General features: G+C 44.1%; 2 protein-coding genes across 3 annotated transcripts in view; one reads left to right on the top strand and one right to left on the bottom strand.

Moving 5' to 3' along the window:
• LOC106808628 (nuclear factor related to kappa-B-binding protein-like) overlaps nucleotides 1-3,811 on the bottom strand; it is a 21,325-nt gene extending 17,514 nt beyond the window's left edge. Inside the window, exons 1-10 of the mRNA XM_014811419.1 lie at nucleotides 3,733-3,811; nucleotides 3,199-3,390; nucleotides 2,798-2,875; nucleotides 2,632-2,687; nucleotides 2,409-2,476; nucleotides 1,923-2,050; nucleotides 1,457-1,575; nucleotides 1,008-1,075; nucleotides 602-762; nucleotides 88-147 (exon numbers count right to left, since the gene is read on the bottom strand). Of these exons, the coding sequence (XP_014666905.1) occupies nucleotides 88-147; nucleotides 602-762; nucleotides 1,008-1,075; nucleotides 1,457-1,575; nucleotides 1,923-2,050; nucleotides 2,409-2,476; nucleotides 2,632-2,687; nucleotides 2,798-2,875; nucleotides 3,199-3,390; nucleotides 3,733-3,747 (945 nt within the window). The 5' untranslated portion in view covers nucleotides 3,748-3,811. The remainder of the gene's footprint in view (nucleotides 1-87; nucleotides 148-601; nucleotides 763-1,007; nucleotides 1,076-1,456; nucleotides 1,576-1,922; nucleotides 2,051-2,408; nucleotides 2,477-2,631; nucleotides 2,688-2,797; nucleotides 2,876-3,198; nucleotides 3,391-3,732) is intronic.
• A 639-nt stretch (nucleotides 3,812-4,450) lies between these two features.
• LOC106808633 (116 kDa U5 small nuclear ribonucleoprotein component-like) overlaps nucleotides 4,451-11,169 on the top strand; it is a 14,257-nt gene continuing 7,538 nt past the window's right edge. The window contains exons 1-14 of one of the 2 annotated variants that reach the window (XM_014811434.1): nucleotides 4,451-4,561; nucleotides 4,933-5,098; nucleotides 5,655-5,771; nucleotides 6,062-6,177; nucleotides 6,517-6,592; nucleotides 6,776-6,841; nucleotides 6,999-7,034; nucleotides 7,285-7,375; nucleotides 7,715-7,797; nucleotides 8,371-8,537; nucleotides 8,849-8,976; nucleotides 9,332-9,486; nucleotides 9,792-9,927; nucleotides 10,635-10,762. In XM_014811434.1, coding sequence (XP_014666920.1) covers nucleotides 4,979-5,098; nucleotides 5,655-5,771; nucleotides 6,062-6,177; nucleotides 6,517-6,592; nucleotides 6,776-6,841; nucleotides 6,999-7,034; nucleotides 7,285-7,375; nucleotides 7,715-7,797; nucleotides 8,371-8,537; nucleotides 8,849-8,976; nucleotides 9,332-9,486; nucleotides 9,792-9,927; nucleotides 10,635-10,762 — 1,419 coding nt within the window. In that variant the 5' untranslated portion in view covers nucleotides 4,451-4,561; nucleotides 4,933-4,978. Of the gene's footprint in view, nucleotides 4,566-4,932; nucleotides 5,099-5,654; nucleotides 5,772-6,061; nucleotides 6,178-6,516; nucleotides 6,593-6,775; nucleotides 6,842-6,998; nucleotides 7,035-7,284; nucleotides 7,376-7,714; nucleotides 7,798-8,370; nucleotides 8,538-8,848; nucleotides 8,977-9,331; nucleotides 9,487-9,791; nucleotides 9,928-10,634; nucleotides 10,763-11,169 lie in introns of both variants that reach the window. The other variant, XM_014811435.1, reaches the window with a different exon arrangement.

Raw genomic sequence — 11,169 nt, 5'->3', positions numbered from 1 at the left:
AGAGAACAACGTTGAAGCATGGAGAACAACATTGAAGCACAGAGAACAACGTTGACGCAAGTCTGACTGAATGCAATGCAACCGCACCACATGCGCAAACACCTTCTGCTGTGCTAGAATCTGCTTCTGCTGCAATTCACCTTCTTGCTACAAAGCATACGGTCAAAACCAGCAGGCAACAATGACTCAGGCTCTGCAGTTGGATGGGCAATGACAGGAGGTGCTAGTGACTCTACCAAAGCTCTGGAGATGGACAACCCTGAACTACAACTGCAGGGTTTTCATTAGAAGCCAGCGCACAGTGTATTCAGCCACATACGTGTGGCTGGTACGTAGTCTGTGTTATTAACGCAGTCTGCAGCCTGGGGTTGCTCACCACGTGGCCCTGTCGCTCACATCTTACCTCTCCTCATACTTTTACTCCTAGTACTGATATTGAAACTGATAAGCCTAGTACTTCCAAAACGATAATATTGAGTAAAACCACCTTTAACCCGCACCACTACGACCGACAATTACGAATATACTCGCGTAACCGCAATCGCAACCAGGTGCCCTGCCGCGCAAGCACATCGAATCAGTAACTCCTCTGTAATCTCACATCCTCTGTAATTAGTTCTTGTTCTCGTGTTGGCGCCCTCTGGTGATTGTACATACCGACAGATTTTGAACCCCGCGACGCCATCGTGGAAGACACCGTGCATTCTGCCGTCGCGTCCTGGTCGATACGACTCCGCGGCTTGCTGCGCGGCACAGAGTAGCCTAAACAAGCGAACAGCAACGCTCGTTACATTCAACCAGCAGGTGCCACCACAGGACAAAAACAAAACACATCAAAGACGAGAGCCGGTTTGAGTATCACCACGGCAACTGTACCCACAGAACAAAGCGATATAAGTATGTATGGAGGTGGAAGGATATGGTTGTGGTAGAAATATATGGTTTGTATTGACTTCACTAGTCGGTTTCGTTGTGGCAGTTGTCCGCGGAGAAACCAGAATGGTTACCTGGTATTCCCTCGTCGTCCGAGTCCGTCTCATCGTCGCCACATTCGTCACGCACTTCCCTCAGCACCCTGTTAGGAGACGAAGCCATAAAAAGAAGCCACGAAGAAAAGCCATGAGAAGTTATGTGAACACGGCACGCGACAGCACACGGCGCTCGATGCTCAGCTACATGCTAGTTGCAATTCAAATCAATGACAGACTGCACACCACATCACACACCATCATGCCAGGTTGATGTTCCCGGTACGACTCCCCAGACAAAAAAGATCGATCGAACTTCACGTTAGCATTAATCCCAGCCTTTATGCTAGTCAGAAGATGGAGAGTTTTTGACAATGGGTCTATGAAAATAATAATCTCTCTCGCGAATCTCGTACACGCACTACATCCATGCTCTACCTCCTCCAGTGTCGAGGACTACTACTGCTAGTGTTGAAGACAACCCGTACTTGAGATACTGGACGTTGGTGCGGTACTCTATGCTCAGCTCCCGCGGTGGCGGCCGATACGCTCTCTCCACGACGACCGGCATGTCCGGCGGAGTCCGATACGCAGCTTCCAGGTAAACCTGTAATAGACAACAATGCAGTAACCGTGGCGATGGCGAATGGTCACCGCATCCCCAAGTAGAGGGCTTACTTAGGGATGGGCGGACGCACGTAAATCACGAAGCCTAGAGATGTTTCCATGGCAATGTTTGCTAAATGCCATCGTTCTGAAAGCTCCTCGTATTAAAGAGAGAAGTATGCGTAAGCAATAAAACGCTGTTTAAAGCTCTCATAATATATAATATAATATAATATAATATAATATAATATAATATAATATATTTTAATATAATATAATATAATATAATATAATATATAATATAATAATGTGCTAATCTAACATTATATTAATTTGGGAGTGTCATACCTGTCGTGAAATGAGCATATCTTTCAGGAGATTGGAATAGTATCGCTGCTGCTGGTATCTATAGTCACGCATCTTCACCTTCCTGCATAGCTGCATGTACTTGGCGACTTTCGGAGAAAAGAAGCCATCTACGAATACACAAGTTCCATTAGAGAAAATCGGTTTACGATACTGGCTGTCAATTAAGGACAGGACTAGGCTAATGATTGCTGTGAGAAACATGACTAAGAGTTTGTAGATCATATCACATCGCTGATACAGATGACAGGATAAAAAAGTAGAATGAGGAAGATGGAGAATGAAGCACACAATGCAGTGTATTAAAGATATATAAAGATAGGGTGACAGAAGAGAGACAGAAAATACAAAAGAAGAACAAGAGAGAGAGAGAGAGAGAGAGAGAGAGAGAGAGGAGGGAGGGACGAGGAGAGACGGGGAGAGACAAGGAGATTAACACAGATAGACAAATCCTCTCCAAATACTTACTTTTCAATGTTTCTTGAAAGGTTCGCAGTGGTGAAGAAAACTTGAATTCGTCGAGACAAAATAAACGCCTGTAAATGGAACAGTACATTAGATTAAACTAATTTCACTCTTAGCCTACTATACAATGACAACACCTAACACGTAATCAAGACCTACTGTTTAGCTAACAACAACACATTTATACACATCAACTCCCTAAGACAAAATAACTTAAAAAGCACACCTGACAGTATCCTTCTTTTCCTCCTCGTCATTTTCTTGGAAATCTGGTAAAAATTTCTACAAAAGATGGATAATACTCGGTGAGATCATACTGACGTTGCGTGATGGCAATGGCATCATGAACGAGGCACAGTAAAGGAACACTTTCTAATCTTATAGATACTCACCATGAGGTGTTGTCTGTTACCATCTGTAAGACTGTTCTCCCATGTGTTGAGGCTGAGTACGTCGAACAACATGGATGCCTGGACGAGAAGAAACAACATGTAAGCATACTAGTGATTATTCCAGCCCTATTCTCCATTAGAATAGAAGGAACTAAGAAGAAGCATACTAGAGATTACAATAAGCAATACTGAATGATGTATTTGGCAATGAGAAATCACAACCATGACAACATATGCTGTGCACAGCCAATCTGGAATACTAAACACTAGCAGTTGTTCAAGTTTTATTAGTCAAAGAAACGTGAAAATGAGAATAGGGTACACATTTTGTTATCTGTGCATATTAATGCTTGATACCACTCGTATGATGCTATAAGGACCTGTTTTTAGTTTGAGCTTACGTTCTCTGCAAGTTCTTGAGGTATGGTGAGTAACTCCTTGCCAAATAGGCATTTCTCCATCTTGACTTGCGAATCTGCACTCGACGGCTGCGAACAGTCAGCAACTTCGTCACCAGCACCATCTTCATTCTCGTTACCATCTTGATCGATTGTAGAGTTCATCATCTCGATGCTACTCTTTGCCTCAGCGATCTGCAAACATCGTTTTTCTGCAGTATGAACTTCTGCACTATCATCTATCTGCTTCCATTACGTTCAGTGTGAAATATTGAGTTATCTTTTCGTGACAGTGGGTTTAGGGTTGAACATGTGGCACGAATGGTAGTGTGTAACGAAGGAGTCAAGGTTGATCAAACTGATGAACCAACACTACAGTTTGCAGTTATGTTTAAATTTTACAAATAACTAGAAAAGAAGGAAGAGAATTCCATATGGAATCACAAAACCATAAAAAGATCAACTTCAATGCCAATGGACGGGATCCTTCAAAGACAACGCATGCCGCATGGCTTCTTACTTAGGTAGCCTACTTACTAACTTAGATAGCATAAAATTTTCAGAGTGGCTATAGTATGCCCGGCAGCCAGCATATATCTGACGGCTGCCGGGAACGGTCTTCGATTTCCTAAATGCCCGGCAGTTTTTAATTTTCAGCGTTATCTCAAGTAAACAAGGGTTAGGGTTAGGGCTAGGAACTGCCAGGCATTTAGGAAATCGAAGACCGTGCCCGGCTGCCGGGTATATATGATATATTAATTATTATGATATAGCCACAGCGTAAAATTTTCGTGTTGACTATTCTTATTTTCGTAATAGTTTACAGTATACAGAACTTTAAAGAGTATTACTACAAGATTATGAGGTTATCTCGATGTCGCAGTTTTAGCTTCTCGGTCCGCAACACACAGTAGTCAGTAGCCTACTAGTAGTACTAGTACTACAGTACAGAGTACAGGCTACAGCAGACGACAAGTAGTGAAGTAGGCTCTACTCCACATGCTTGGTTGTTGTTGACAAAAACGTAGTTGTCACGCTTGGTAGCAGGACAAACACATATCGGAACCAGCCAGAGAACTCTACTTATATTCCTACAAAATATAGCAATATGGATGGCCACGAGATTCCGCTCTATATTTAAGAATTCTATGAGTTAGTTAGCATAAAATTCCACCCAACGCACCTAGATTTTTCTTCGACCGGTTGATTTTCCGACATGCTGTCGCGAATGCCCTCTATAAACAAATGAACATTACGAACTGAAGCGCCATGCACGCCGATTTGTACACTCTCAAGTGAAAACAAAGTCTGCTAAATTATACATTTTCTAAGTTTCTCAGTGTTTTGAGGAGGGTGGTCGATGCTTGTAGGTATTTTATGTTGTTATACATGATATTATTTCGTATAAGGGGTTGATTTAGCTCTATACTTACTTAATAATAGTGGTAATGACTAATAGTACTAGTGAGTAGTGAGTAGTGAGTAGTGTTGGTACGGCCCTACGGGTAGTACTAGTAATCACTAATGATAGTCAATAATGACGTAGGCCGGTAGGGCCTATCGTCGACGTTCAGTTCAGTTGTTGCCAGACGCAGACTGAGACAATCATACGTAACTGAATGATTTCAACCTATATCTAAATTTGCAATAGTAACCTATGTACACCAGAGAAATAGTGCATAGAAAGTAACGATACATACCATACCTTGAGTATTAGTATTAATATTATATTCATAGGGTGATTAACCTTGAGCAAAGACGCCACTCGCTGCGATCTGCAAACATGGATCAAGATCTTTATGATGAGTTTGGTAACTACATCGGGCCGGAGCTAGAGAGCGATGAGGAAGACGAAGACGAAGATGTGGGTAGAGGTGGCGGAATGGAAATAGATGACAAAGAGGTGAGAATGAGAAATCCAGGTAGAATCACGATGCACAGTTAAATACAGTGATCATCAGGTGAATGCACTAGCCACTAGGAGTGGCGCATTTTGTTTCAATAACTGTCTGTATTGAAGCAAATTAGTATTTAGTGTAGATCTATGTAAGGATATATGCTAGTAGAGTAAGAATGCACGGAAGTATGATTGTTCCACATGTCACTTGTGACTACTTGAAATAGATTTTTATTTGTTTAAAAAAAGTAATTATCAATGTGTATACATTACAATACATGTACATAAAAATATGCATCTAGATACTACCAAGGATAAATACACAAAGTGTATGGCAAACACACTTATTTGAATTGAGTTCTTGTAGACGAAATTCATACGACATTGTACATGTCAATAAACCTGAAGCTTTCCGTACAAATTGCTTTGCAAACCTCGCACATCAACACTAAACGATTATTATAAAGTGCGTGCAGGATGGTGCAGAGAGATTGTACGAGAATTCACATGCTAAACTATTTTGTGGCAATCAATCGCGCCTGCCCACACACAAAAATTTCAGGATGATGACGCCGAAATGGATGCAGAAGATGATGAGATTCCACAAAATCAAGTTGTCCTTCATGAAGACAAGAAGTATTATTCAACAGCCGAGGAAGTGTATGGTCCAGAAGTCGAGGTTCGTATACTAACATGTATACATGCTTGCTATGTCGCAGCCGTGCACACTTCTATATTCTCTAGTACAGTAGTCCGTGAGCAATGCTCACAGTTTAGATGCTTTTGAGTAGAAAAGTGAGGAGTTGTAAATTTGGGAACTTGAATATGGTCAGACCTTAATGCGCTTAGCAATTAGTCATAATTACAGCCCATGTGCTTATATCAGAATCGATATCTACTTGCAATGTTGTGGTGCCATCTGTCCAGCAATGCGTAACGACTATGTAAATACGAGAATGTGCGTTCCAGACGGTGGTGCAAGAGGAAGATGCTCAGCCTCTCACAGAACCGATCATCGCACCGGTTAAGAAGAAGAAGTTTGCACTCGTCGAGCAGCAGCTTCCGGAGACCGAGTACCAGATGGAGTGAGTCGCCATAGAAACCACGGACTCCGAGCAGATTATAAGCAGAATTTCATTTTTTGCACGTCTTTTGATTTGATGCACGTGTAGTTTCATTACCGTCGTGCACCGCACTCCAGTTACGCGTGTTTATCATTATTTATATGTTAATGAACCTCACCTGTAAGCAGCGAAGCTTTCAGGTAACATCCACGTCGTTGTCACAGGTATGGTCGATGTGCTTCAATACTTGTGTGTGTGCATGTCACAGGTACAATCGATGTGCTTTAATACTTGTGTGTGTTTGCGTACCACAGGTACAATCGATGTGCTTTAATACTTGTGTGTGTTTGCGTGCCACAGGTTTCTCGCTGACCTGATGGATTGCTCGGACCTAGTGAGGAACGTTGCTCTAGCTGGTCACCTCCACCATGGCAAGGTAGGCCGGCGAGACATGTTTGTGAAAGCAACGCTAATGTATAGAAATTTAGCACCAGTTGTTGGATCGTAGTGTATTGTACCATCAGTTTAACTCATGCAGAAGAGTTGTTGTTGTTGCTCTGCTGGTGCCGCTCTTGATTTAGAGAGCTTTGACGGTTTTTCAATGCTTATTTTCCCACAGACGTCATTCGTTGACTGTTTAATGGAGCAAACTCATCCAGACGTCGTCAAACGGGAAGCAAAAGACGTGAGTATTAGCCAACATAAAGATTATTAACTAATCTTGGTTCTCTTAACAAAGTCTGTTCACTTTGAGTCGTGTAAACAAGAGTTCATGAAACTGGTGAAAAAATCTACCAGCATATACTTGTGTGTTTCTATCGATACAATATTGTTTCTTTCAGATCCGATACACCGACACGTTGTTCACAGAACAAGAGGTATGTTGATAAGGTTATTGAGTCACTGTAGTGTAACCAACTCAACCCCATGTAAGATAACAGTATGTGTAACGCTGTATGTGCTGGTCCCCACTGTGGCCACTATCGTGAGCCAAGATGCCTTGCTGTAACTTGTAGTAGTTTCAGCTCTTTGACTGGAGAGGCAACAGGCCACATTTTAAGTGTCAACGTTCGTTGCAGTCTTGGTTATTCTCAGCCGTGATTGTGTCTTTCTCCTCGCATGTTGCAGCGCGGACTTAGCATCAAGAGCACGCCGGTTACCATGGTGATGAACGACGTGCGGGGAAAGTCGTTCCTGCTAAACGTCTTTGATACGCCAGGTATGTGTGGTGGGACAACAATACTTATTTTTAGTAGGGCAGGCTACTAATCTTAGGAAGGTGGAGTAGGATTCTTCTGGATGAGGTAGGGCTGCTTCCCCCTATTACGGCATGGCTGCTTCTCTTTGCTGGCTGTAGTATGAGTGCTTCTATATACTGGTTATATAGTATGATTGCTTCTCTCTGCTGGTCATAGTATGGGTGCGTCTTTCTGGGGTCATCATTCTGTCTGAGTTTGGCAGGGGACTTGCCTGTCGTCCCATCTACATAATTGTTTGTTTGTGCATTTCTTAGCGTGTTTTGCCTGCAGTGCTGCAGTGTTCTCTCTTTGCTCTACAGGGCATGTGAATTTCAGCGATGAAGCGACAGCAGCCTTTAGGCTCTGCGACGGTGTCGTCATATTTGTGGATGCAGCCGAGGGGGTAAGTTGTCTGCTGTCCTCCTGCGGCTACCGTGGCAGCGATGAGGATGAGCGAGATACTAGGTGCTGACAAGAAGCCTTGACACTGGCAGAGTCACTCGTAAACTTGTGAACTAATGATGATAAAAATCTATGCCAAAAAAAACTTTTCAAAAATACATTGGTAGCAGAGATGCAAACATCTCTCACCAAACCTGAGACCTTGCAGTCATCACTATGTTTTGGTATAACTTTAGTGCATTCAAGGATATGTTTCTGAACAATGCTATTCTTGTATTCTACCTGTAAAGTACATCTACAAACATCATTGTAATTTTGCATTCCAAGTTTTACTATTTTCCTATATTGTCCTAAATTCACAATGGTGGATGTGATTCATCTGTACTAACCTCAAGTTTTATTGTGTTCGTATCTGTTATCATAACCTTATGGTTTGACAATTCCGCCCCTGGTTTTACATAGATTTATATTATAACATTCCATTAATAGACCTCACGTAAGAAACAGGAAGAAGACCTTGCATGTAAGGTGCCCTCTGCATATACCAGTCAGTACACAATCTACTGTCGCATAGGTGATGCTGAACACAGAGCGCCTTGTGAAGCACGCGGTTCAGGAGAGGCTGGCTATCACTGTCTGCATCAACAAGATCGACCGACTCATCTGTGAGCTGAAGCTGCCGCCGACAGACGCCTACTACAAACTCAGACACATCGTCGATGAGATCAACGCGCTGCTCAGGTAGTTGATTTGTATGTTTGCGGCGTGAGTATGTGCGTGTTTTTGTGTGCACGTCTGTGCGTGTATGTGTGCATACATGCACATGCATGTGTGTGTGTGTGTGCATACATGTACGTACATGCATGTGTGTATGCGTGCGTGCGTGCGTGCGTGCGTGTGTACATACCTGTGCGTGCGTGTATGTTTATGCTTGCACATGCAGACACCGACAGATGCAGTAACCTCACAGTGCGAGCGATGTTAGGTGATAGCAGATGCTAAGCGTGCAGTCGTTAACGTCATTGTCTCTCTCTCTCTCTCTCCCTCTGCAGCACGTACTCGGACGAAAACGACGAGATGGTTGTGTCTCCGTTGCTAGGCAACGTCAGCTTCAGCAGCTCACAGTACGGCTTCTGCTTCTCGCTCGTCTCGTTTGCGAAGATCTACTCTGATTCCTACGGTGAGCTCGTTGACTGACAGATAGATGGTTTTACCGTATAGATAGATCGACACACCAGTCGTGTTAACTAGGCCACCTTTGCGTGCTTTCTCGCTTGCTTTTATCTTGCTGGCCCATCGAAATCCTAATAGCTGGAATTATTATTCTATTAATTTTATGGCTTGTATTATTTAATTAAATTCATGTATTTGGTTGACTGGTCAATTACTATCCATATGACTAATAAGGATATAATGTAAACGACTATATACACTATAGATTTATACTAGATGTAATAACACATCCGTTAATACAGTTAAACGTTGTTAACCACCCGTTGCATATATTGCCGTGTGTTTTCTCGTCCCTCCACCAGGTGGCCTCAACGAGTATGAGTTTGCGAAGCGTCTGTGGGGCGACATCTACTTCAACAGCAAGACGCGACGCTTCAGTAAGAAGCCAGCCGTCAGCACGGCGCAGCGCAGCTTCGTTGAGTTCATCCTCGAGCCGCTCTACAAGATCTTTGCACAGGTTTGTGTAGGGGGCGCCGCCAGCTGGCGTGCGCGGCTTCGTCGCCGGGCATCTCGCGAATTTGGAACCGACTTCGGTGGGCGGGGTGTGGAGGAAACGATGGTAGCCTGCATTACGGAGGTGATGCATTTCGGGGGAAAAAGTATTTTTTTGTGGTTTTAAAATGTCATGTTGTTATCGCATCGTCACTGGTGCTTCAACTTTGCTTGTTGTCACTCGTGTGTCAGCTGCACTGCGGTGTGTCAACTTTGCTTGTTAACAACAATTGTCACTCATGCGTCAACTTCGTCGTCCCCCTGACGCAGGTGATCGGTGACGTGGACACGACACTGCCCAAGGTACTGGACGAGCTCGGCATCTACCTGAACAAACACGAGATGAAGATGAACATACGGCCGCTGCTGCGACTCGTCTGCCAGAAGTTCTTCGGCGAATTCACCGGTGGGTCTCTCACGTCGCCTGTCGCGGCAGCAGTACGATTTTACTAGCTATCTGGGTTAGTGCAAGGAGGATATAGGCAGAGTAATGCCAGTTCTGACATTTATGTCGATGTGAATGTCCAGTAATCACAGCAGGAGCATCAGCAGTAGCAGCAGCAGCAGCAGCAGCAGCAGCAGCAGCAGCAGTAGCAGTAGCAGTAACAGCAGTAGCAGCAGTAGCAGCAGCAGCAGCAGTAACAGCAGTAGCAGCAGCAGCAGCAGCAGCAGTAATAGCAGCAGCAGTAGTAGTAGCAGCAGCAGTAACAGCAGTAGTAGCAGCAGCAGCAGCAGTAACAGTAGTAGCAGCAGCAGTAGCAGCAGCAGTAGCAGCAGTAATAGCAGTAGCAGCAACAGCAGCAGTAATAGCAGTAGCAGTAGCAGCAGTAATAGCAGCAGCAGCAGTAATAGCAGTAGCAGTAGTAGCAGCAGCAGCAGCAGCAGCAGTAATAGCAGCAGCAGCAGTAATAGCAGCAGCAGCAGTAATAGCAGCAGCAGTAACAGCAGTAGCAGCAGCAGCAGCAGCAGCAGCAGCAGTAGTAACAGCAGTAGTAGTAGCAGTAGCAGCAGCAGCAGGAACAGTAGTAACAGCAGCAGCAGCAGCAGCAGCAGCAGTAGTAGTGTTAAGCAAACAGACTAATCCCCACACTTCTGTCTACGCACACGCTTCAGGCTTCGTCGACATGTGTGTGCAGCACATACCGTCGCCGAGAGCCAACGCCCGGCGTAAGGTCGAACACATCTACACCGGACCGATGGACACGGAGCTCGCCGAGGCAATGTTCCAGTGTGACAGCGAGGTTAGTTAACGCTGGCTGACATAGCGAGGTTGGCATGGGCATCTACGTAAGCTGTCATGGTGCAGTCAGTGGTACTAATATGTAACCCTAAGGTAAGCGCAACAATGTATCTATGCGGTAATGGCACGGTAAGCCTGGCATTGTAACGGCAAGGTAGAGAGTGAGACTGGTGAGGCAACTTGGGCTTAAGTTGTGTGTATGAGCTAAGCATAGCAGCGTGTATCAAGTCTCGATCAATTCTCCCCTGACTGGGTGACTGCCTAAACTTCCGAGCATTTAACGGGAATCACAGACAATTCGACTACGGGGTGTACTATACTATACTTTACTATACTATACTATACTTTACTATACTATACTTTACTATACATACTTTACTATACATACTATACACTGCAGGGTCCCCT

Source organism: Priapulus caudatus, unplaced genomic scaffold (assembly GCF_000485595.1).
Source record: "Priapulus caudatus unplaced genomic scaffold, Priapulus_caudatus-5.0.1 Scaffold291, whole genome shotgun sequence".
Lineage (NCBI taxonomy): Eukaryota > Metazoa > Priapulida > Priapulimorpha > Priapulimorphida > Priapulidae > Priapulus > Priapulus caudatus.
This window is presented reverse-complemented; position numbering and strand designations above follow the sequence as displayed.